At 46.1% G+C, this 27254-nt stretch overlaps 1 protein-coding gene across 2 annotated transcripts; it reads right to left on the reverse strand.

The window, feature by feature from the left end:
- Positions 1–341: 341 nt before the first annotated feature.
- On the reverse strand, positions 342–27254 carry STAC2 (SH3 and cysteine rich domain 2). Of its 2 annotated transcripts, XM_033919200.1 has the most exons (9): positions 26847–27254; positions 22043–22346; positions 9781–9878; positions 9396–9477; positions 3710–3765; positions 3422–3531; positions 3260–3311; positions 2380–2516; positions 342–1436 (listed from the first exon to the last, which is right to left on the reverse strand). In XM_033919200.1, exons 1-8 carry the CDS (start codon positions 26913–26915, stop codon positions 2397–2399), a joined length of 891 nt encoding a protein of 296 aa, XP_033775091.1. In that variant the 5' UTR covers positions 26916–27254; the 3' UTR covers positions 342–1436; positions 2380–2396. The 2 variants fall into 2 exon arrangements, 1 of the variants encoding a protein (XP_033775091.1); XR_004536838.1 differs by lacking the exons at positions 342–1436; positions 2380–2516; positions 3260–3311; positions 3422–3531 and adding exons at positions 4490–4562; positions 4665–4778 and having other exon boundaries at positions 3710–3766; positions 26847–27226.

The raw sequence follows: 27254 nt of genomic DNA on the forward strand, positions 1-27254 counted from the left end.
AACTTTGTTTTCATCCCTATTTACCTTTAATTTATGGATGGCAATCCAACAATCAATACATATCTATATAAGAACAGTATTTTATCAAGAACTAAATTTCAAACTTTCCTGTACAGACAGCAGTAGCTGCAATGCCATCTGCATAAATTAAAACTGTCAAAAACCCATCAATATTAATAACCTTTGCTCCTCACAAGCCTAATACAACTAGATGGGGACGACAAGAAAGATCCTTTTGGGACTCCACATTCAGCTGACCACTTAAATTCCCGTTCATCTTCACTTGACAGGATCTGCTTGTTACTGGTGTTAGTAGCTAAGAGGAGTACAGCTCTTCCCCCCCCCCCCCCCCAGTCCTGGCATTTCATCTATCAGGGGGAAAAAGCCACTAACTAAGCTGGGACTTTCCAGGCTGAGGAGAAAGAGTTTAAGCAGCAAAAAGTCTGTTTCCTGCATTTCTTCGAGACAAATTTATCTACACCCTGTTCAGAAGTGAAGTGAGAACCAGTGTGGAGTGCTCTGAGCCAGAAATAGAAGGCCAGCTGCGCTCGCAGTCTGCCCACTATAACCAACAGTGAAATGGAGGTGGAGGCAAACAGAAGTTATGGAGAAACAGCACAAAGGGACAACAACAAAGGGACCAAGCCAAGGATGGCATCTTTTGTACTGAGGTCAAGATGGACAGCACTGATGGGGCAGTGCCCGCTCAGGCTAATAATGCCACAGGTTCCTGCCGGGCTGTCCCAGCATGCATTGCAGAACCTTTGACCCTGAGTAATGATGGCACAAGAACCCAGTCACTTTGACTAGAACAGTCTATCAGTTTAAGATACCATTATTTTTTTTCTTCTGGGACTCACATACACAAAATCTTAAATACAGCAGCAGAATTACTTTGTTTACATTAATGCATGCAAAACCCATGAGCAGTTAATGGCCCTGAGCATATAGGGAGAATTGTGTGCCCACAATACAGCATCCAAGTGAGTAAAGGTCACAGGTCTTTGCCTATACCAGCCCTGGGAGGAAGAAATATTAAAAACTAGACAAGGCAAGAACTGGAAGACACCCTTCCCCCACATACACAGACACTCCTGCAGTGCCCAAGATAGTCCAATCCATTCAGCGCAGGATGAGGAAAGAGGAACAGTTGCCTACAGCAATGGAGAGCAGAAAGGAGGGGCCCAGCTCGAAACAGAATCTGCTGAGAAAGGGGTGCCACTCTTCCTTCCATCAGATGCTAGGATGCTGAAAGCCAAGAGAAGGCACGCCATCCAGGAGACATGGACAAGGAAAAACTGCAGGGGAGCCGAGAGCTGCCATCCGCCCCTTCAGAGCTCAGTCAGGGGAGTCCATGGGCACCAGAACCTCGTTTCTTTCCACTGGTGACCTTGATAAAGCAACTGCTCTCAATCTTCCCAATCCCCAACGCAGATCTGAGATGAGGTGGGCAAAGGGGAGGCAGAGAGAAAAGGAGAAACAATAATATAGGACTAGAGATGCATTACACTTGTTTCAGTTATATCTCCTAGACTCAACAGTATTAAGTGTAGCCACCTCTGGGCTAGGTAATAATAAGGGACTGTGTGGGGTCAGATCTGTGCATTATTAGGGATACATATATTTTAGGGTAGGGTTGCCAGATTTTCCAATTGGAAAATCTGGACCCCCTAGACCCACCCAGTCCTGCTCTAGCCACGCCCACACTGCCTGCTCTTATTCGCCACTTCCTGCTGTCTACTCTTGGCCGCAAATTGTGTCAGGCAGGGAGGAAGTCCGCACACGTGTGGATGTCACATGATGACATCGCACGTGCATGTGACATCATCGTGTGACATCCACGCATGCACGGACTTCCTCCTGCCCGATGCGATTTGAGGAGTGCTTTTCAAAACCCAGACACAGTGCCTGGAAATCCTGACATCTGGCAACCCTATTTTACTGCCACTTTTCTGGGTTTTGAGTGGACCTCACCATTCTGAAGCTCTATTTTTGCCAAAGTCTAACAGAAGCAGCCTATCTGGAAAGCAGGTCAGATCTAAAACTGCATGACCAACCTGGCTTTCTACATCCTGCTTTGCCGTCTCTGAGTTTGGGCTGGAAAAAGATAGCATGAATCTTTTCCTATAGAGCTCAAGCAAAGGCACTGGACCTCCCATAGTGTCAGACTTGGGAAACTTTACTTAATACAGGGTGTACATAAGCATCTATGAAATCTGTTCCATCCCTTTCTCACTGAGCAGATGCAGTCAGTGCAGTGGTGGAGATGCCATCTCACCCTGCATGGTCAGCCTTTTCTTTTACATTATTAAATTTTCTTCACCTCGAATTCCTGGATCTGCATGCAGACTGATGAAAGTTCTGCAACACGGTCCTTACCTGGCTCTCCTTGATGCTCAAATGTCCCAGTTCTTTGTTACCCTGGAAGTTTTTTGTGCATTTCCAAACACTCTCGCCCAAGCGGACCCTCTGAACGAAGTTTGCAGGGAAAAAGCCACCCGATCTCTGCTCTTCCCCTACACAAGGACATATTCAGTATAGCGCAGATTAGGATCAACAGCTCCCCAGAAGCACAAGCAGAGGCCAAGCCCAGCCATCAGCTCTGTACATTTTACGTTGTGCTTAGGAATTAGTGTCTTCTCATGGACCAAGCTCTGGACCTGACTTTGAGACACCAGTTAGAAAACACGAGACAGTACAATATACAGTACGACAGTGGCAGAAATGTAACAAGTGTACGAAGAGTCTACAGCAAGGGTTTGCAACCTATTCTCAGGACACACCTAGTCAGTCAGGTTTTCAAGATATTCACTATGAATATGCATGAGGTAGATTTGCATACAGTGGAGGTGTGAGCATGCAAATTTACCTCATGCATATTCATTGTGGATATCCTGAAAATCTGACTGGCTAGCTGTATGCTAAGGATTGTATGGATCAGTCTGATTCATTCAGGATTCCCTCTGCTGCTGAGCTCTGCCTTGACTCAGCAGCTGAGGTCAAAGTGAGATCATCAATTGAAAAAGGACCAAATCTTCCCCTCCACCCCCACCCCCCAAGCTTTATTCAGATACCCCCAACCCAATGCTGCAGTATACAAATGGAAAGCAAGATCACACCACCCTTATCTTTTCCCTACCCCATCACTTCCTGGCCCCAGGCACTTCAGCGAATTATAGAGAATCTGACCTTTTCCTGTCCCCTCTTTCTGTCTTCCTACACTCCTCAAAAACTTTTCTTTGCTGCTGGCTATACTCACCTTCCACCAGTCCTCATTGGAATCGTCAATCACCATAACCCTGTCCCCAGGTCTGAAGAGAGAGGAGAAATATTGTTACTAGGGCAAAGAATAAAGACATTCTCCCTCTTCCTTTCTCTTTAAAAAAAACAACAACAAGATACCATTTATCCTATAACTCACTGCAAGGGAAGGTCATTGATCTCCTGGGGCAGGAACTTATAGAGAGCCACATAACTATACATAGGGGAGATCTCCTTCCGTGAAGAGCCTTTGTAACCTGTGAGTGATCCCTGAAGAGGAACATGGATAATCAGACAGGATACCAGTAGTGTTATGTGACATCACACCTACCGCATACCTGCTCACATAGGAATGACATAAACACCCACCACATACCAGCAGCATGCTCTGTGACATCACACATGCAGCAGTACCACTAAGCTATTACATTGTACATGGGATTCCTACCTGGCCACTGCTCCTGTCATCTGATACTGAGCCATCATTCTCTGGTGATGCAAACACTTCATGTGAGGCAAACACCCAGGAGTTAGAGGGAAAGAATTAACTAGAATCATTATCATCATTATTATTATCTGGCATAAAGAGAAAAACTAATCAAAATTCCTTTTTATTTACTTAAAGAACATAAAAACATAAGAATATAAGCATTGCTATACTAGAACAGACTAAAGGGGGGTGGAAGTCAAGTCCAGTATCCTGTTTCCAACAGTGGCCAATTCAGGTCACAAGTACCTGGCAAGATCCCAAAAGAATAAAAACAGATTTTTATGCTGGTTATCCTAGAAATAAGCAGTGGATTTTCCTCAAGACCATCTTAATAATGGCTTATGGACTTTTCTATTAGGAAAGTAGCCAAACCTTTTTTAAAACCCTGCTAAGCGAACTGCTTTTATCACAATCTCTGGTAATGATATACAGTGTTAATTCAATGAGAGGGGGCTATACTGTCCTACACATGGGATAACTTCTTCCAAAGGAGCATAGGATGTCACAATTATTAGTACCCAGTTGCAGGTAACAGAGATGCAGTAAGGTAACATGATACTTAGTGGCTGAGCTGGGATTAGAACCCAAGACTTCCCTTTACTATTTGACATGCACTTATGGAGAATATAAAACATTTCTAGTCTCTTATCACTCTAGTCCACATCCGTTACCCTTCCCCATCTGCTCCTCTCCTGCACCCCAGCCCCTTCCGCATTCTACTGCATCACTCGCTCACGCATTATCACTTAGTGTTTTCTTCGCTACTTCGCTCACTTCCCTCAGGGTCTTCCACTCTATCGTCTCTCTCATTCTGGAAGAGGACCAGGCGAATAAAGACATACATAAGAAACACAGTCAGCATCCAACTCAACCCCTCATCCCTCTCCAGGCAGCGGATACATCCTTCCCATACCAGGGCTTCTGGTGGGTGACTCAGACACACTGCTGAAGTTAGAGCGGTTGATGTGAGCCAGGGTGGTCCCATAGCGCAGGGTCTCATACACAGGATCCACACGAGCACTGGGAACTAACAACAAAGGAGGTAATAATAACCCATTCCAAACAGGAGACCCCCCCTAAACCAAAACCTAAGACTTGACCTGCATTCATCATAATTAATCCTAGTTTATCTTTCCTGCTTTCCTAGTCTGTCTTTTGCTCTCTTTCCAGGGGCTGCCTACTCATTTGTCATTTCTTCTTCTCTCCTCCTATCTTGGTCCATTCCCTTATTTACAATCCGTCTCTGACATATTGATCTTTCCCTTTAAACTCTATCCTCCAGTGGTGTACCAAGGGGGGAGCGGGGAGAGAGACGATCCACCCCGGATGCACACCCCAAGCGGGGTACACAGCCAGCCACCCTCCCTATTTTGCCACTGCTCCTCCCTATTCTGCCGCTGCAGCTTTCCTTAACCAGCAGCAGTGGCAGTAAACTTTAAATCAGGGCTGTCTGTGGCCCAGCTTGTGCTCCCCTCCTTTCCTTCCTTCTGTGCCTCCCTCCGGTGGATGTTTAGCTTCTGGCCAGCTCCCCTGCTGCAGTGGTTTTTCCACTCAAAGCTGCGGGTGTTGGATCCTCGCGCGATCTGTGGCTGCGTCAGAAGCGATTCCCTCCGATGTCCATGATGGCAAGGTGTTGACGGCTGCGGCTTTGAATGGAAAACCGTCTGCAGTAAGGAACCCAGCCAGAAATGCTTTTGCTGCATAGGGCAGAGAAGGGAAGTGAAGTAAAGGAGGGGGAGAGAAATGTTGCTGCTGCACAGGGAAGGGGGAGGAGAAATGCTGCTGCTGCACAGGAAAGGGGGGGGAGGAGAAATGCTGCTGCTACACAGAGAAAGGAAGGGAAAGGGGAAGAGAAATGCTGCAGCAGCAGCACCACCCAATTGGGGAGAGAGAAGAAAGGAGGGAGAAGGGAAAGGGAAAGGAACGAGGGAGGGAAAGGAAAGAAGGAAAGGAGATACCAGACCATGGAGGAGGAGGGAGAGATGACAGGGCATGGGGGGAGGGAAGAAGACAGATGCCATACCAGGGGAAAAGAAGGAAGAAGGGAGGGAGAGAAAGGAAGAAGTGGAGATGCCAGATAATGGAGGGGAAGCTGCAAGGGAGAGGAGAGAGATGCTAGGGCATAGGGGAGGAAAGGGAAACTAAGGAGACAAGTGCCAGACCAGAGGGAGAGGAGGTGCCAGAGCATGGAGAGAGAGAGATGCCAGGGCATGGAGGAAGGGAAGGGAAGGAGACAGAGATGCTAGACCATGGTGTGGAGTGAGGAAAGGAGAAGAGAGATATGCCAAAGCATAGGGGAGAGGGTGGAGACAGAAAAATGGAGAGGGGGCGAAGCTGAAATGAATCATGTACAAAGGAGAGAAAGGGCACAGGATATACAGTTTATTGAAGGGACATAGAAAGAGGGAAGATGCCATATGGAAGAGTGTGAGGGTGGACAGTGGATGGAAGGGGCAGAGAGGGTAGACAGTGAAAGGAAAAGGCAGAGAGAGTTTGTGCAGTAGATGGAAGGAGTAGAGATAGAGGGCAGAAACTGGGTGGAAGGGAGAGAGGACAAACGCTGTATAGAAAGAAGAAAGCGAAGAGAAGATGATTAAAGCAGAAATGACAAAAGGTAGAAATATTTTTGTAACTGTATTAATAAAAGTTTATAAATAGGAAATGGAAATAGGCAATTTTTTTTGGACTAAACCCCTTTCCTCAGGTCAGGACAGGATACCATAACAGCAGTATACTGTACTGTTCTGAAGAAAGATTTGGCCTCTGACAGCTAATTGAAAAATGGATTAGTCCAATAAAATGGTATTTTCTTATTTCTCATTATTTGTTACATTTCTATTTTTTAATTTTTAAAATGGTGATTGTTATGTATCAGTTTTTTCAAATTTATATTTACTGTCTTTATATTTTGCACAGTATTAGTATTAGGGGGACATGTGTCACTGTTTCTGTGGTGTTGTGGTGTTGCATTGTATGCAGAGCCTGGATTCTTGGCGGTTCAGTTTAACTTTTGTCTACATATTTCTATTTTTCGTTTGTGATTATTCCATATTGGTAAGGGTGTATCTCTGTTTAGTGTGTATGAAAAGGACATGGTTTTCTGTTGGCATTGACTGTACAGGATCAATTGACTGCAGGATCTGGCTTGTTTAGTTTTACAATGTGTATGTTGGTGTTCTAATGCTCACTGCACTGTTTAAGATGCTGTCTTTTCCTAGGTACACTCTTGTTGTGCAATATGGGCCCCGGGTGTCACATATGCTAGGTACACCACTGCTATCCTCCCTTTCTTTCTTTTCTGTCTCTCTGTCAAATTTCACCTGCTTATCACCCTGCAATCCTCCATCTCTTTTTTGTACTTTTCAACTACTGTGTTTCCCGAAAATAAGCCCTAACCCTGAAAATAAGTCCTAGTATCATTTTCGGGGTAGGTCTTAATATAAGCCCTACTCCAAAAATAAGCCCTAGTCCCAGGATTCACTGGCAACTCTTCAAACCCCCCCCCCCCATACAGCCAAACCCCTGCTGACCCTCCATCCTTCCCTCCCCGCTAACCGCGAGCGAGCCCTACCTTCAACCGAAGCAGCGTCGGGCCGGCAGCACTATAAACAGGCTGTTTGGCCTTGTCCGTCGAGGATTTCACTCTGCTGTTACTGATGACATCATCAGTAATGCAGCAGTGAAATCCCTGACGCTGCTTCGGTTGAAGATAGGGTTTTGCTCCCAAATCGGCGGGGAGGGAAGGATGGAGGGTCAGCAGGAGTTTGGCTGTGTGTGGGGGTGCACAAGGGATACTGCACAAGGGATGGGAGGGAAGGAGGGAAGAATAGAAGCTGGGCAAGGGTTCTGCTGCCATGAGGGATGGGAGGGAGGGAAGAATAGAAGCTGGCCAAACTATATGCTGCACACGGGGGATGGTGAGGAAAGATGCTGCACATGTGGGGGGGAGAGAAAGAAAAGATAAAGAATTGGGGTGAAGGAGAGGAAGGGAGAGATGATCATGCGCATACCCCGAAAATAAGACCTAGTGCCTTTTTTGGGCCCCTAAATGAATATAAGTCATTATCTTATTTTCGGGGAAACACGGTACCTATCAATTTTCCATCTCCTTCTCTCACTCCTGGCTCTCCCAAGTTCATCATCCCATTCCTTCTTTTCCTCCTAATCTATCTTTTCTTTAATCCTGATTACTGCGTGGTTTACCCTCTGTACTTAACCATCTTCCTCTCATTCATCTCCTTCAGAACCCTCCATGCCCTCTCTCATATAGATCCCCCATTCTCAGTTTCTCCCCTCCCTCGCTCCCTCTATTTCCCCTTTGTTGGCCAGCATCTCCTTCCTTCCACCCCCCCCCCCTGTAGCCTGACATCTGCATATTTCTTCCCTCTACCTTCCAGCATCTCTCTATACCATTTCTTTCCCTCTTCTACCTTCCTCCCTGCCCCTGTGGACCAACATCTCTTTCTCCTTCCCCCTTCACCTACTAGTACATCACTTTTCTCTTTTTCTTTCCTCCCATCCTTTCCCTCTACCTGTGTATCAACATCTCTTCCTCCCCCAGGTCCACCATTCTTCTTTCTTTCTTTCTCCTTCAGGCCCATCATTTCTCTCTATCTTTCCTCACTTCCTCCTGCAAGTCCATCATTTCTCTTTCTTTCTTCCCTCCCCTCCACCCCCAATCCATCATTTCTTCCCTCCCTCTACTCACCCCTGGATCTATCACTTATTCTCCCTCTTCCCTTCACCCAGCTATACCCCCCTCAGGTCCATCATTTCTTCCCTCCCCTCCTAGGTCCATTGCATTTCTTTCTTTCTTCCTTAAATTCCTTCCACTTCCCAGGTCCATTATTTCTCTCTTTCTTCCCTTCCCCTTCCTCAGGTCCAGTATGTTTCTCTTTCTTGCCTACCTCCTCTCTATCTCCTCCTGGGTCCATCATCTCTCTTTCTTCTCTTCCCCCTTCATTTTCAGATGCAACATCTATCCCTCTCTCTTTCTTCCACCCCTCCCCCCCACTGGTCTACCGTACACCAAATCTTCAAGGAGGTTCCCTGGCAGCAATTCACAGCTGCTGCTTATGACCTATTGGAAGCCTCTCTTCTGCTGTGGCCAGCCCATTCATATACAGGAAGTTGCATCAGAAGAGGAGAGCCACATCAGAAGATAATCTAATCTAAACCTTAAGTTTATATAAATTAATTTCAATCATTTTGTAGAACACTGAAAACATTATTATTCTCTAAGTATCTGTAATCTTGTTCCTCTTAATTTTTGTTTTTTCTAGACCCTTCGGTTTATCTTTCCTTTTTCATTTATTCATCAATATTATTTGTTGTTTTATGATTGTTAACCAAGTCGAGCTCCATTTCCATGGAGATGACCCAGTCTATCAACTTAAGTTTTAGTTTAGTTTAGAGGCACCAAACAGGTTACAAGCAGTGGCTGCAAATTGCTGCCATTGCTAGGGGAACCTCCTTGAAAACATGGTTTAAAGGTAGGGAGAAAGAGGAAAATGGAAGAAACAGGGAAAAATACTGGCTCATGCAGGAGGAGGCACTGGGTCCCCTGCTGCTTTGGGCCCTCATGAAATGCCTGGTTGCCCAGTCAGTCTGCTCCTGCTTCCACCTACGCTGAACTCAAGCATACCTGCTGGTGGGGGCTTTTTGGGACTCATCTGCACATCCTGGACCAGGAGAGGAGAGCTGAAGTTCCGACGAAAAGAAGTAGACTGTTGAGAAATGTCAAGGGAGAGACTCAGCAAATTATCAAAAGTGCAAAAGAACAAGCAGTGTTACTCTGCTATATCCTATCCATGGAGAGAATGACTCAAAAACCTCTTTACAGTGCCAGAGTGCTTGGGTCCTCTGATCCAAATTGTCCTTGATAGAATAAAGAACAGGCGGATTCTGAATTACAAGCATCCGAGTAATCGCCTCCTCCCCCACAACTCCTTTCCCCCTTCTACGAACCTGCCTGCATTTCTACCCTCATTCCCTCATGCTTCTAGAGGCTGAAGCCTTCAGGAACTCACCGTTTTCCCCATGCACTGCTGGTGAGAAACCTCCTCAGAACACCACAGATGGACACTGGTCTTACACATCCGACAGCGCAGGCCCTGCTTGGAATTTCCTGAAAACCAAGGAACAAATTAGGGCACAGAGATGGCACTCATACTTGCCTGGGACTCACAGATCACAGAATGGGCCAAGTCAGTATTCACATAGGTAGAATGGTTTCACCTGGAGGTCAGGGCTTAATTTGTAGATTAAAAGGAAGTGGGCAACAGGAGAAGAAGGTCTGGATTAGGGAGTAGTAAATGTTCTTTGTTCTATTCCAGGCTCACCATCGCCCCTCTTCCCTGCAGGCTGCTTGGAAGGGAGAGGATAATCCATTCGGAATGCTGCTGCACAATTTATATTCCACCAGAGCCACTGGGCTCACATCACCCCTTTCCTCAAGTCACTTCACTGGCTCCCTATCCACTTCCACATACAATTCAAACTTCTCTTATTGACCAACAAGTGTATTCACTCTTTAGCTCTTCAATATCTCCCCTCTCTTGTCTCACCCTACCAGCAGCATAGCGAGTGTGAGTGGTAGCGCCCCTCCCCACCCCAACTTCGCGCACGCCCCCTTCCCTTCCTCCATACCACTTTAATTTTCCCAGCATGAGCTGCATTACAAACTTGCTGCCCGCATCGTGTCAGCTCTCCCTCTGATGTCACTTCCTGGTTGCGGGACCCGGAAGTGACATCAGAGAGAGCTGACACAGATGCAGGCCGCAAATTCGTGATACTGCTCGTGCTGGGAAAATTACAGAGGTATGAAGGAAGGGAAGGGGCGCACGCAAGTGGCAGGGAGGTGGGGAAGGAGTGGGGGACAGACAGGACGGGTGGCAGTGCCACCAGGATGGTACCCAGGGCGGACTGCATCCCCCCTTTACTGCCACTGCTCCCTACACTCCTCCCCGGGAACTCCGTTCATCAGGCAAATCTCTCTTATCTTTACCCTTCTCTTCTACTGCCTCCATACTGCGCCCTTTCTCTCTTGTTGCACCAAATGCCTGAAACAAACTGCTCCATCCCTGGAGCTATTGAAATCCAGAGTATAAGCCCACCTCTTTGAGAATGCATTTAACTCATAACCCCCTCACCCTAAGCATCCTGAGAAACTCCCTAAGCCCCTACTTGTCCTGTTGACTGTTAATTTAGGTTGTAAGCTCTACTGAGCAAAGACCGTCTCTTAAATATGTTGTTGTACAGTACCGCATATGCCTATCAGTATAGTAGTAATAGAATACCTCTGCTGCACTGGAGTCTGAAAATAAGTGGTTTAATTACTTTCCAGGCTTTCCCCCACAAATTAAGCACTGATTAATTACATTGACTGGGAGACCAGAGAGCTGGATTGGAAAGAATGCTAGATGTGTATTTAGATTATAGCAAGGCCTTTGATACTATTCTGTCTAGGGATCTCACAAACTGAGAGCCTTTAGTATGGACCCTAAAATGGCTTACTGGGTTAGGAACTGGTTGAGTAGGTTGTGACAGAAGGTAGTTGTAATTAGAGCTCCCTCTGAGAATTGGTATACTGCAGGGATTGATTCCTGGTCTGGTTCTTTTCAACGTTTCAGCAATCCTGTGGAAGTGATATAAGGCAAAAGATTTGTCTCTTGGTGGATGATAGACACCCTGGAAGATGTGGGAAAACATGACAGGGGTTCTAGCAAAATTTGAAGAATAGTCTAGAACTTGATAGTTAAAATTTAGTCCATAAAATGAGTCATGCATTTGAGCTTCAAAAATCCAAATGGAGCAATATAGATCAAATGTCAAAGTTCTTCTGTGAATGAAAGAGGAGAGGAATCTGAGGGTATTAATATCCAATGATCACATCTGATGCTTTTTAGGTGACCAAGCAAATAGATAAAATTAGGGCAAAAACCAGAATGATGCTGGGGTTTATAGGAAGAGGAATGGTTAGTAGGAAAAAGGAGATGATAGAGTCTCTATTAGTTTCTAGTGAGACTTCATTTAAAGTACTGTGTACAGTTCTGGAGAGCAAAGGAGTAATCCAATGGTCAGGTTCACATACCATGGTGACTCCTTGTAGCCTAGGAGAAGTCACTTAACCCTCCATGCTTTGGGAGAAGGCAACAAGAAACCATTCCTGCATCATGCTAAGAAAACTACAAGGTGGAAGGGGTCTGTCATTTTGTGCTCCACTATGACCCAGATGCACTAAAGATGACTAGTAAGACCGTGTGGGGCTGCTCCAATCTGATTTTTAGCCAATTCAAAAAGAGTTATTCATAGTTTGCATGCAAATGATTCACGCGGAGGTTCGTTGTAATCCCCGACTCTCCCATCTGATTCATCACTGTGAGAGTGATTCTCACACTGTGCAGAGTCAGCAGGGAAAGCCCGAACAGGAGAGAGGCATGGAAAAGCCTCCTAGGGAAGCATGGGTCCCATGTGATGCATAGGGAGGGGCCTTAGGCATCTGAGCCAATGAGGGCCTTGGACACCACCCTGTGCATCACATGATGCACCGAGAAGGGAAAGCCATTTTGGATTGGCGGGCCATGAAGGTGGATGGACCTGTGCTTAGCCCCTGTTTCCATCTTTGAAAAAAGGTACAGGAGGGGGGTTCAGGGGAGCATCCGGTAGCAGGAGGGAGTGAGCATCCCTCGTGCCTTTTTTTGGGGGGGAAGGGGAAGGTTAGGAGATGTTTCGGGAGTTGGGACACCTGGTGTAGGAGTGGGCCTTTGGTGGCAGGAGGGAGTGGGCATCCCTCCTGCCATTTCGCTGCCATGGGGGAGGTGGTAGGCATGGCAGAAGGGAGTGGGCATCCATTCTGCCATTTTTTCTCATGCGGGGGGGGGGGGGGGGGGGGTGGGCGATTCCCGGTGCTGGTTTGTTGGGGGGGAAGGGATGTCAGGAAGGGCCAGGGTGCTTTTTTTCTTTTTTTTTTAATGGGGTTAAACTATGCTTTTTTTGGATTGCTAAAAGCGATCACTTTTTTTTTGTGTATCAGGAAGCCATGTTAGAGCATCAATCGCTTTGCTAGTTTACATGGCATTTCAGTATTAATGAGCTTATTTGCATGGTTGGATCGGAGAATGAGCGATCATGCAGAAAACCACATGGTGAGCCATTTTCTGCATCGGGTCAGCAAAAGCGATCGTCGCTAAAACTCTCAAAACAGGTTTAGCCTTGATCACTGGCTTTAGTGTATCTGGGCCTATGAATCAACTTTAATTCAAGGGCACATCTGGATCTGTACATTTCTAGATATTACACCTTCAAAAAGATAGGCAGGGTGGAGTTGGTCTAGGTTGGGGGAGGGGCAGCGGCTACTAAAATAGTCAATGGTCTTTATCGAACAATATGGGGCCAGATTTAAACATGTTTACTTTAGAGATGGGATTGGGGAGATAGAATTGAAGCTGAAACCTCTTTCAGTTAAAAGGAGACTGGAACAAAGAGTTATAGGATGAGAATAGAATCAGAGGTAACTTTACTGAAAGAATGATGGATGTGTGGAACAGCCTCTCTGTGAAGATGGTATCTGAATTCAAGAAAGCATGGGACAAGCACAAAGGATCTCTGAGGAGAGCATAAGGGATTGTGGAGCTGAGCAGTTGAGGTAGATAAAAATACTGTAGACTGAAGAGGCTGGATAGTCTTTTTCTGCCACCATGTTCTCCATTTCTATGTTGATGCATTTACCCCGATAAATAGATCGTCTCAAATCCCATGAACTCAGTGAATGGCAAGTTGAAATGCATCCTCAAACCAAGACCACAGCCAAGCTTGCAAGATTACACAATGTGTCAGCCAAATACCAAGCTGTCAGGGAGACTGCCAAAAGCTCACATGACACATCAGGCCTTGGAACTTCCTGTGCCCTGGAATGGATTAAGTTGGTGGGTGGGTAAGTGAGATGATGGACATAGGTACTTAGGTCCAAGGCCCTCTGAATCCCTTCCTATGTCTACTATTTCATGCTGGAGATTTAACATCCACTTAACCCCGACACTGCTAACATAAAGCAGATCAAACTGCTATGCTCCTGCAATTTCAACATTTCTTTTCAATATGGAATCTGTTTTCTGATCACTGAATCTTTCAGGTTAGAAGCCCCAAGTCGTTGAATGGTGGCTTTTGTATAATTTGCCCTTCTGGTCTGGCTACAAGCTCACACACAGATGCTTTACAGACAAACTTCATTGGAGAATGAAGGCAGAAAAAGACCAACTCAACAATCTGGTCTACCCATTTACTATTAAGGATATATTCCAGCTGCCAGCCATAGCATGTGACTTCCTATAGGATATCACTCCCTATCTATGGCAACTAGTCACAATATGTGCTTACCTGTTGGATAACATTGCTTGTCCAGGAGAGAGCTCTGTAAAAAGTGTCACATTACTCCCTTGTCCTCTGCTGGAACATGCTTACATTATTAGGTTTTATTTATTCTAGGCCTAATGGTTTAGGCCTGAATTCTGAAAGTGATGCCATTAGGAAGGTGCCACTAGGTGCTCGACAGGTGCCTAAGTTAATTGTTTTAATTGTCTATTAACGGCAAGGTAATTGACCGTGCTGTTAAAAAACAATTAAAAACCAATTAAAAGAAAAAAGTAGGTGCCTACAAAACACGAGTCAGGAAACGTGTCGTTTGATGGTTAGCGGTGCCAAACATCAAAAGAGGTGTGGTTATGGGAAGGGTTGACTTTGGCGCTGCTACGCACGATCCTTCGTCAAAGGTGGGCACCTCTCCTCTCATCTTCCTGCTGGCACCCCCCACTGGCAGCTAAGGGCCCATCTGGAGGGCCTTCGCACATACACGATGTCAGCGTGACATCATGCATCAATGCCCGTGCATTTCCGGATGCCTCAAGCCACGGCCACTACGTTTAGTGTGCCACGGCTCGACAAAGTTTGCGGGACACTGGTCTGCAGTGATGTGATTTAGAAATCTACATATGTCGACTTTTCAAAAACTTGGTCCTTATATATCTCCTGGCGGGAGTCGTTACCTATAGGAGATGTTTGACAGAGTTGCTTTGGGGTCTTTTCTATCTTCCTCATATCAGATTGGGCTGCACTTTGGCTACTCTCTCATAGCCCCCATACCTGGGTAAGGGGTGGGGGGAGGGGTTTACTTGAGGTGTTTTGGGATGGGGGAAGGGGGCATTGTTAATGGGAAAGAAGGGATAATATAGTGTACTTGGGCCATATGCTAAAGGGTTACAGTGTATCTTTAGCTTGGTGTTGTATCATCTTGCATTGTTTTATATTGGTGTTAGAATAGCAAAATACAAGCAAACATTTTCAAACTAAAAATTATTATTATTTTTTTTTTTAAAAAGAAGAAATCTACATCTCCATAGCTATGTTACTTGGTCCAGCTGTAAATTTCTTAACAATGATGCTGTTGCATTGGTCTCCCATGGAAGGGTATTAGAAGCACATTACTACATTCATATCATATGTTGTCATAGAGGCCAAGTTACTCAGATCATTGCCAGAGACTTTTTGGCCAGTCCTGGTTATGAACATCCCAAAGCAGTATGAGATTTATAGTGCCTGATTCTGTTCATTGAAATCAGCATTGCAAGTTCCTTAATGAACCAGGATGGGATGGTCAAAAATCCAGGATCTCTAGTCTGGAGCTGGGTAACTCTGTGCTATGGTTGCAGTGCTATATATCTTAGTGGAGGAGGGGAAGACATCTTAAAAGTGGAACTTAGCGAGTAAAATGTTTATAATACAGTTGGCTTATTGGTTCATAAGAACATAAAAATTGCCGCTGCTGGGTCAGACCAGTGGTCCATCGCGCCCAGCAGTCCGTACCCACAGCGGCCCTTAGGTCAAAGACCAGTGACCTGAGTCTAGCCTTACCTGCGTACGTTCTGTTTCGACAGGAACTTGTCTAACTTTGCCTTGAATCCCTAGAGGGTGTTTTCCCCTATAACAGCCTCCGGAAGAGCGTTCCAGATTTCTACCACTCTCTGGGTGAAGAACTTCCTTACGTTTGTACGGAATCTATCCCCTTTTAACTTTAGAGTGCCCTCTCGTTCTCTCTACCTCGGAGAGGGCAAACAACCTGTCTTTATCTACTAAGTCTATTCCCTTCATTTTTTTGAATGTTTCGATCATGTCCCATCTGTCTCCTCTTTTCAAGGGAGAATAGGCTCAGCTTCTTCAATCTCTCACTGTACGGCAACTTCTCCAGCCCCTTAATCATTTTAGTCGCTCTTCTCTGGACCCTTTCGAGTAGCACTTTGCCCTTCTTCATGTACGGCGACCAGTGCTGGCCCGGTATAGCGGCATGATAACCTTCTCCAATCTGTTTGTGATCCCCTTCTTAATCATTCTGTTTGCCCTTTTCACCGCCGCTGCGCATTGTGCGGATGGCTTCATTGACTTGTCGACCAATACTCCCAAATCTCTTTCCTGAGGGGTCTCTCTGAGTACTGCACTGAACATCCCATATTCGTGTATAAGATTTTTGTTACCGACATGCATAACCTTACACTTATCCACGTTAAATCTCATTTGTCATGTCGCAGCCCATTTCTCGAGCATGTTTATGTCATGTTGCAGGTCTTCGCAATCCTTCTGCATCTTCACTACTCTGAATAACTTTGTATCATCTGCAAATTTAATCACCTCGCTCGTCGTACTAATTTTCAGGTCGTCCAAGCACCGAACCCTGTGGCACTCCACTCGTGACGCTTTTCCAGTCCAAGTATTGTCCATTTACCCCCACTCTCTGTTTTCTATCTACCAACCAGTTTTTAATCCACGTGAGTAGTTCACCCTCGATTCCATGGCTTGCAATTTTTCAAAGTAGTCGTTCATGCAGGACCTTGTCGAATGCCTTCTGAAAATCCAGATATACAATGTCAACTGGGTCACCCTTGTCTATCTGCCTGTTTACTCCCTCGAAGAAGTGCAGTAAGTTCACCAAGTAAGATCTTCCTTTACGGAAGCCGTGCTGGCTGGTCCTCATTAGATTGTGTCCATCAAGGTAGTCAACAATGTGGTCCTTTATCAGCACCTCTACCATCTTTCCCGGTACTTGAGGTCAGACTCACCGGTCTGTAGTTTTCCAGATCTCCCCTCGAACCTTTCATGAAGAACATTCGCCACTTTCCAGTCTTCCGGAATCCTTCCTGATTTGATCGACAGATTGGCTATTAGTTGGAGCATTTCAGCTATAACCCTTTTCAGTTCCTTGATTACCCTTGGATGTATGCCATCCGGTCCCGGGGATTTATCATTTTTAAGCCTATAAATCTGCCTGCATACCTCTTCTAGACTGACAATCAACCCTGTCAGTTTCCTGTGTATAGCCTGTCGGCTTCTGGTATATTAGATATATCCTCTTCGGTAAATACAGACACTTTAGTCCTTCCTTTATTCCATGGTCAACCAACGGCCCCACCGCTTCCTTCACGGGTCATTTTCCCTTAATATATCGAAAGAATGGTTTGAAGTTTTTTGCCTCCTTGAATTGATAATAACTGTGACTGCTAAGCAGACTGGATCAATCATGCAGGTCTTTATCTTCTGTCAATTACCATATTACTATACTGTATGTTACCTGAAGGCCTGGGTCCCAGACCTAGAGAGGGATTTGCTCCTGGCTTTAATACTCTCTCTTTATGTTCAGCTCTGACACCTGAGGCTGGTGGGAGTCACGGAGGTATAAAGGAAGCAATGTTCCCTCTAAGCTACACAGCCATTCACCTTTCAGCAGGAGACAGTACAACCATTCAGCCCCACCGTGCAGCTGAAGAAGTTGGGACCAGCACCCCTCTGTATCACTCTTCCATCTTGTGTTACTTCTGCTACTTGCCTGAAGCAACAGCAGCAGCAGCAACAGCAGCAGCAGCAAACTGAAACAAACTGGCTGTGGGAACTTCCCATACATACCCGCGACTGCTGGCCTGCCCGCTCCAACGTCCGGCAGCCATGAAAATGTATGGGAAGGTCCCGCAGCCGGTTTCAGTTTGCCACAGCTGCTTCAGGAAAGGAGTGCAGTGGTGGGGATGCTAGGGGGCAAACCCTGGTGGATGTGGGGTGGTGGGAGAGAGGGGGCAGGTGTTGGTGGATGTAAGTTGGGAGGGCGAGAGGGAGATAAATGCTGATGGAAAAGTAATAGGGGAGATGGGGTAGACACTGACGGAAGTGAGGGTTGATGGAAAAGGGGTAGGGGAGAGGGGGCAGAAATGGTAGAAAAGATCCTCTCCCTGGCCAGAACTTGGGGAAGAGGAGGAGGTCTAGCAATAATCTTCAGAGACCAGCTTAATTGTACTATACTTAACACCAAATCCTCTCCCAATGCAGAAATACTAGCCATCTCACTCACCTCTAAATCCCTGGCCTCCTCGCTAACTATCACTCTATTCTATATCCCGCCCAAAAAATGGTCCCTAGCCAAAGAGGACCTCGCTGATTCCTTATTAACTAATTATCTAACAAGTCCTTACAACCTTCTATGCGGAGACATCAACATCCACCTGGAGCAAGCTGACCAACCAGAAGTTGCTGACTTCTGGTCACTCACCTCCCAACTAGGCTTCTTCAAACCCCCCCCAATCAAAACTCACCAAAAGGGCCATCAACTAGACCTGGTCACTTTCTCCTCCAACGAGCCGACCAACCCAAAAATATACTGGAAACAAGCCAACTGGACAGACTCCCTATGGTCTGACCACAGACTATGCGACTTTTCCATGGACTGCCAACAAAAACATTCAAAAAACAGCAAAACAAGAAACATCACAACCCACACTTCCAGAGGAATGATAGACCCAGCGGAATTCTGGTCTCGCTACGACACGCACACAAAACAAAACGAAGAAACAGATCAACTCATGTCCACCTGGATTATTGACAGCACAAACATTTTAAATGAAATAGCCCCTATAAAAACCCGCCACATCAGAACCACAAATCAGGAGGGATGGTTCGACACAGAGCTGCTACTGTTAAAGAGGGACCTCAGAAAGTCAGAAAGATCATGGATAAAGTCAGGAACCCAGGAACTCAGAACTGCCTGGAGACTCAAACTAAAAACCTACAAAAACCTTACCAAGGAAAAACGGAAAAAATTCTACTCCCACATAATTGGTAACATCACAACCAATAGCAGCAACCTCTTTAAACTCGTCAACAACCTTTACAACATCGAAGCACTTACTAACAACCATGAAGAATCAACACTAACCGCCAACACCCTAGCGGATTTCTTCAACTCCAAGATCCTAAAACTAAGATCATCATTACCCACCATGACCAATCCCCTGGAGCTCTTTCCCATCCTCCCTGTCATCGACATAGCTAAACCAGACCAAGGGTCTAGATCCGACTTAAACTGGAACCACTTTACTACAATCGACTGGAAAACCTTCAACAAATATTATAACAAATACACCAACTCCTTCTGCAAACTAGATACCTGCCCCCCAAATGTAATGAAAACGGCTCCGATCCACTTCAAAGCAAACATGCTATTATGGGTCAACTCCCTACTATCCACAGGAAACTTTCCTCCAGAGCAAGGACATATCTTAATAACCCCAATCATAAAAAGCATAAAGGAACCTTCCAACGCACCTTCCAATTATAGACCAATAGCTAGCATACCGCTATTTACCAAAATCGCGGAAGGGGCAGTAAAAGCAGAACTCTCCGCATACCTGGAAAAATTCAATATCCTAAGCGACAATCAATCGGGCTTCCGCACGGACCACAGCACAGAGACCATTATAGCCTCCTTACTTGACCACTTGCACATACTCTTCAGTCGGGGCTCCAGCGCTCTGATCTTGCAATTTGACCTAAGCAGTGCGTTTGACTTAGTCGACCACACTATTCTCCTGGAATGCCTGGCCCACATTGGCATCTCCGACCTGGTCCTCAGCTGGTTCCAAGGGTTTCTACGAAACAGATCCTACAGGGTACGCAAAAATGACAATTTCTCCTACAGCTGGGTTAACTCCTGCGGCGTACCGCAAGGCTCCCCCCTGTCCCCCACCCTGTTCAATATCTACCTCGCCTCCCTCAGTAACCTCCTTCACAAACTCAAGCTCAAATTCTTCATCTATGCAGATGACATCACAATTGTCATCCCTCTAACCAGTCTATCCCAGGAACTTCTCACCTACATAACTAGCATACTCAGCCAGATAGAACTCTGGATGCTCTCCTTCAGACTAAAACTCAACCCGGACAAAACAAAATTCTTCCTAGCCACCCCCAAAGACAAAATCAAAGACACCACAATCCAAGTGAAAGGATTGGTTTTCCCACTCGAACAAACATTAAAAATACTAGGAGTCACGCTTGACAAACATTTATCCCTAGAAAATCACACCGACCTCACTGTCAAGAAAGGCCTTTCAGCACTCTGGAAACTCCGTACCATAAAGAAATACTTTGATGACACCGCATTCCGCCTACTAGTTCAATCCTCCATTCTCAGTATACTGGATTATTGCAATATCATTTACCTAAGCTCCACAAAGAAAATCACCAGAAGACTAAAACTGATTCAAAACACAGCCGTCCGCCTCATTTTCGGCCTGAACAAATGGGAACACATCACTCCCTTCTACCACCAACTGCATTGGCTACCTTTCGAATCCCGAGTCCTTTTCAAGTTCGCCTGCATCTGCTACAAAACAGTATTTGGTCTTTCACCAAAATACCTCTCCCCCCATTTCACTATGTATTGCACCAATAAGAAATCCCGCAGAATTCAGATGTTTGCCTTCCCCTCCATAAAACTATGCCAGCTCAAAAGATTCCTCGACAAAACCTTCGCCTTCCAGGCGGCCAAGCTGAACCCTTGGCTAGCCCAAATGATGCTAGTGGCCCCGACCTACCTCGACTTCAGAAAACTTCTCAAAACACACCTCTTCCGCGAACAGGACCCTTAACCCTTTTTCCCCACTACAATCCTACCCCCCCCACCCCTTCCTTTCTCTCCCCCTCCCCTCTCTTGGTTCCCTCTCCCTCCCTTTTTTCTTCCAATCCAACTATGATAAACATCTGCTAAAACCCCAATACTTCCTTCCTCGTTGCTTGTAATTCCGACAAAATTTTGTAAATCCGTGGTCAGACCGGATCCTAATTTAATTGATGTGAACTGCCTAGAACTCTTTGGGTATGGCGGTATATAAGAACTTAATAATAATAATAATAGAAATGGTTTGGGATGGGGAGAGAGAGAGGAGTAGATTTTGTAAAGAAGTGGGAAGACAGATTCTAGATAGTTTTTGCTCACATGAACTCATACCGTAGAGGGAACATTGAAAACACTGCTGTAAAAATGATCTCAAAAGCACACAAATACGATCATGTCACCCCTCTCCTGATCAAAGCTCACTGGCTTCCCAATGAGCATCGTATTACCTATAAAATTTTCTTACTGACCTTTAAAACTAAAATCGCCGGAGAACTGGAGTTCATGAACAGGCTACTAATCCCTCCCATTACCCCATGTGCCTTACGGTCTTCGAATCAAAATCTGTTGACTATCCCCTCATTAAGATACATTAACACAAGGAGATCCAGCATTTTCTGTGTTACGGCTCCTACACTCTGGAATTCGCTCCACAATCATTTAAGAGCAATGATGTCCCTTGATAAATTCAAAGCTAGCTTAAAAGCTTTTCTTGATCTATGATCGTCCTTTTAAGGAAGTTTTTATACTTCATTAAGTCAAGCCCCATTGGCTGAAGTACCCGCTTGTCCCTCCCCATTGTATTTTTCCTTCTCGTTCTTGTAGTTCCTCCCTGTTACCTTTCTTACCAGTAAGTCATTGTCTGTCTGTTGGTTTTCTTGTTGCTGTATAGAAAATTTGTTTTTTAATGTCTTCTTTTAATAACACTATGGGCTCCTTTTACGAAGCCGCGTTAGCGGTTTCACGCGTGTAATAGCGCGCACTATTTTGACGGCCGTGCTAGCTGCTACCGCCTCCTCTTGAGCAAGTGGTAGTTTTTCGGCTAGCGCGGGGGTTAGCGTGCGCTAAAAAGTTGCATGCGATAAAGCCGCTAACGCGGCTTCGTAAAAGGAGCCCTATCGTAAAGCCGCTTTAACATTTGATAAGGCGGTATATCACATTTTTAATAAACCTGAAAGGAAGGTCCCCTGAGCAGGCTACATGCCATAGAAAATGTCACCTGAGTTTTTTTTTTTGGGGGGGGAGGGTGTGGGGGGGAACATCCCAGAGAAGCTGGAGTAACACATTGGGAATGCATGGGCACTCACCTGCAATGAGCTGATGACAGAGCTCGCACGGACAAGTCTTCCTGAACACGTACTCCTGAAAGCTGTGAGTCCTCAGGGGTTTCAGCGATGCCAACGTTTTCTGGGAGGTGCTGGGGGACTGTTCAGCAGGCAGCGAGGTGTCGGTGGGTACAGGGGGAGGTGACTGGGGTGGAGCAGGTACTGGGGGGCTCAGTAGCACCTCGGCAGGCAACTTGAGATCACTGTTGGAGCGCAAGAAGAAATTCTCCACGCTTCTGCTCCTGAGAATGGTCTTCAGGGAGAGGGAGCGCTTGAACCGCTGGAGCTGTGCAAGACCCAAGAGATAGGGAGAGCAGGAATTAGAGGGCTCAGACATGGATAATAATAACTTAATAATAATAACAACTTTATTCTTCTATATCACCATAGTCAGATGACTTCTAGGCAGTTCACACCGAAGAGGGCTGGACAATCAGCGAATTACAGAATGCAAATAGTGAAGGTACAACATATTACACAAGAAATAGACAGAAGGAAAAAATATAAATTCTGTTTAGGAGATGAATCTGTCAAACAGTACAGTTTTAATTTCTCTACAAAAGGCGCTGTAGGTCAGCCTGGCTCCATTGATGTAGTTACCCAGCCAGGACTACTGTTTGCTTGCTTGAAACATGAAAGACCCATCCAAAAAGGATTTGTATTTACAGCCTTGGATGATCCTTGGTGATCCTTGGATATGCAAATATGTTACAGTTTCTGGTTGACCGTGTGGGGTTATGTAGTATGAAATGTGGTAGAAGATAGGAAGGCGCTAGTCCTCAGGCCTGCTTGAAACAAATACAAGCAAACTTGAAAATTATTCGTGCCTCCATTGGCAACCAGTGTAACAGTCTCTAGTAGGGGCAACAGTGGTCGCTTTTCTTCAATCCAAATATCAAACGAACTGCCATGTTCTGTACTATTCTTAATTTTCGTACTGTTTTCTTTGGGATACCCAGATAAACGATATTGCAGTAGTCCAGTATTAATAGAACCAAAGACTGCACCAATAATCTAAGTGACGTAATCTAAGTGACCAAAGAACATAAGCAATGCCTCCGCTGGGTCAGACCCGAGGTCCATCATGCCCAGCAGTCGGCGGCAGCGACCCAACAGGTCCAGGTCCTGTGCAGTAATCATCTATTTATACCCTTCTATCCACTTTTCCAGGAGGAAACTGTCCAATCCTTTCTTAAACCCCAGTACCGTACTCTGCCCTATTATGTCCTCTGGAAAGAGTGTAGGGCCTTAGCTCCTTGCACAATGACCACATACGAGCAGGGGCAAATTTTTCAACGTGCAGAGAATGCGATTGTCTAGGGTAGAGGTACCCAAACCTATCCTGGGGGACGCCAGGCAGTCCGGTCTTCAGGATATCCACAATGATTATGCATAGGAAAAATCAGCATGAAGAAGAGGAAGTGCATGCAAATCACTCTCATAAATATTCATTGCAGATAGCCTTAACCCTTTCAGGACCAAGGGACATATTTGTCCCATAACTTTAAAATCCTATAAATTTTGATTGGGATAGTCTACAGTTCTAAATTTGATATGTACGGATTCCATATGATACTGCCTTTATGTAAACAAACTGGTTCCGACATTCATTCATTAGCGTCGTTGCCAGATTGACGAGAAGATTCACTTGCCACACTGTCCATAAGCCAGAAGTTTGATTTTTTAAAAAAAAAAATAATGATATTTCACAAAAAAAAATCCATTTATTGGCATCTGCAAGCCCTTTTTACCATAAAAATGTCGTCAAAACCACAAAAATTGGCCTACGATCCTTATGGTCCTGAAAGGGTTAAGGAAGGAAGAAAGTATTGATGCCCCTGTACGGGTTGTTGGTGAGGCCCCACTTGGAGTATTGTGTTCAGTTTTGGAGACCGTATCTGGCGAAGGACGTAAGAAGACTTGAGGCGGTCCAGAGGAGGGCGACAAAAATGATAGGAGGCTTGCGCCAGAAGATGTAGGAGGATAGACTGGAAGCCCTGAATATGTATATCCTAGAGGAAAGGAGGGACAGGGGAGATATGATTCAAACATTCAAATACTTGAAGGGTATTAATGTAGAACAAAATCTTTTCCAGAGAAAGGAAAATGGTAAAACCAGAGGACATAATTTGAGGTTGAGGGGTGATAGATTCAAACTGGCAATGTTAGGAAATTCTACTTTACGGAGAGGGTAGTGGATGCCTGGAATGCGCTCCCGAGAGAGGTGGTGGAGAGTAAAACTGTGACTGAGTTCAAAGAAGCGTGGGATGAAGTATAGACAGCTCACCAGGTCGTGCAGGTGCAAGGCCGGAGGGTTAGGACATTGATGGGAAGATAGGACTTTGATGAGAAACCTAGGGGGCAAGGGGGCCCCTTCTGGTGATTAAGGCAGGTCATGACCTGTTGGGCCGCTGCGGGGGCGGACTGCTGGGCGGGATGGACCTCTGGTCTGACCCGGCAGAGGCACTGCTTATGTTCTTATGTTCTTATGAACACAGAAGATTTAGAATCAGAAAATAATATTAAATATTGAACTAAGGCCAGTACTGGGCAGACTTGCACGGTCTATGTCTGTATATGGCCGTTTGGGGGAGGATGGGCTGAAGAGGGCTTCAATGGCTGGGAGGGTTTAGATGGGCTGGAGTAGGTTTTGACAGAGATTTTGGCAGTTGGAACCCAAGCACAGTACCGGGTAAAGCTTTGGATTCTCGCCCAGAAATAGCTAAGAAGAAAAAATTTAAAAATTTTAAATTGAATCAGGTTGGGTAGACTGGATGGACCATTCAGTACTGGATGGATCATTCGGTTACTATGTAAGTGGTTAGATGGTCCATCTGGAACACTGAAATCAGGGGCCCTAAATCTAACCACTAGGGGTCAGTATTGCATGATTACTTATACCCCAGGGACCATGAATGCTTCTTCTGCAATATCTCAGCTGTAGCCGACCCAAGGAAGGACACACTTGAGCTGGGAACTGACCTCCTTTTACATAGTGCCAGATCTCCACTCCTTTTCAATCACATGCTGGTGAACCTGCCATCTCTGTATAATCTTGACAAAATGCTTGTCGCGAGGGTGTTCGCACTCCTCCCTCCTGGCATTGTAGACCCAGCTGTCAACTGGTCCCAGAATTTTGTAACAAACTGATCTAACTGTAGCCCCACTGCAGACTAAGCAGATCCCTGTGTAGCATGGGCTAAAACCAGGCCTGGACCGTCGTGCCCTGAAAACATGGATCTCTTTAATCGCCACTCCCCTTATCTCAGGGGAGAACCATGGATCAGCTCTCCAGCAGGGCTTATTCTCAGAGCACTAAGATGTTGGAGGTTAAACTTTTCTGTCTCTTTGAATGAAGCCCTTTCTAATAATTAATTAGTTCTGGCCCCAAGGACATCTTAAAATATTGATTTTATAACACCACCACCAGACTGCCAGCAAGATCAAGCTAGACCTAAAATCTGCAATAAGCCACTCCAAGCTCTGCGCCGTGCGACGGGTCACTGATAATCTGTTCAGCAGATAAACTCAAGTCAGGAAGTATGACCACAATACGATTTGCTAGACTTCAGCACCGCATAATAGCTTGCCTGTGGTAGGGGGGTCTGGAAAAGCCCAGCCTGCTTCCTGCAGGCAGCTGGGAGATATACTCCAAAATACTTGGAGGGCAAGGATGCCGACATTAATTGGCAGGAGGACAGTGATGGGAAACAGGTGCCAACCCCTCCTCTCACCATCAAACGGAGAAACACCCTTTCAGCCTCAGTCGGATAAAATGAGAGAAAGTGGCAGCCTTTGCCCTACCTTGCAATTACCCCTAGCAGCTCTGGGATTAATAACTGGGTGAGGAGTGTGAGAAGGGGTATTTATGCTGTCATTCCATAGGTACCAGCCTCTTATCCTGTTGCAGTGACGCGCATTCTCACACACACACGAGTGGGCAGCTAGGGTGGGCAAGATTCAAAAGCTATTTTGAGGGTCATGTCATAAAACAGCTTCCCCCCCTTCCCACCCACCTTCCAACCCAAGAATTCGCTCTAGAGTAGGATAAATCTTTAGCCAAAGCAGATGCCACTCCACCACGGAAGGAAAGAAAATGCCCACAAGAATAACATAATTAAAGAGGGCATAGTAGGCTATACCCAGGGGCACAGAATGCCTATCTCTGTCCTGAGGAGGGAGACTAAGAGAGGGTTGAAATGATGCATTCAGAGTCCTTTGTGTTCCATGGACAGGGGGGTGGCCAGACAAGGCATAGTATGCGATATCCATTTCTATCCTGTGGAGATAAGCCCACGGAGGGCATAGCGTGCATACACCCAGGGGCACAGACTGCTCCTCTGTGCCTTAAGGAAGGGGAGTGGGAGAGGGTTGATGTGAGCAACCCCTCTTTTTCAGAGACAGGGGGGACGCAGTGAGGGCACGATGTGATACGCCCAGGGGCACCGTGCCTAGCTCTCCTAGGAAGTGAGTGCACGGGTTGCCACACTCGGGGGGCATAAAGTGCCCCTTCTCACTTTCACTGCAATACACGCTCAGAACCTAAGCAGAGCTCCATGCTAGCGTGGAAGTCATGGAGACACAGATCGTACAAATCCATTTACAACACAGAGCATAACATAAACATGCGCGCTAATGCAGGCATAATTACGTGCATATGTACACAGATGAACCGACACACACACTGCAGGGGCTCTGTTCCCTCCCCTCCCCTCCAGCCTGCGGTACAAGATGGGATCCCGTGGACAGAGGACAAGGAATGAGGCGGTCGGGCTCCCTTCCTTACCTTGGTGCCGGGGGGTCTCGGGAGCTCGCTCCCCTGGGGCTCGCCTTCTTTCTCCGTGATTTCCGTCATGCTGCTGCGGCAGGGCAAGGACTGCCCGGAGATCTGCAGAGAGAGAGAGCTTCAGCGGCTCAGAGTCCGGTAGGCATGGCCTGGCATGCGGGGGCCGGGGCAGGGCGTAGGGGCTGGCCAGTCTGCGGTAAAGTTGGCTGTCCTGCTGCTGGGTCTTGCCTTTCTCCCCTGGAGGTTGCCTGTCCCGTAACTTGCACAGTCCTGTATGGAGGGGGCAGTGCCCTGTAGCTCGCCCAGTCTGTGCCCGCCAGGACACGTTTTCTTCTAAGTTTGATTTAGGAGACTGCTAACCCCGCCCCTTTCGAGTGCTCCTTATTATCGGCTACCTTCGATATGCTA

The sequence above is a fragment of the Geotrypetes seraphini genome, chromosome 13 (assembly GCF_902459505.1).
Source record: "Geotrypetes seraphini chromosome 13, aGeoSer1.1, whole genome shotgun sequence".
NCBI classification, from domain to species: domain Eukaryota; kingdom Metazoa; phylum Chordata; class Amphibia; order Gymnophiona; family Dermophiidae; genus Geotrypetes; species Geotrypetes seraphini.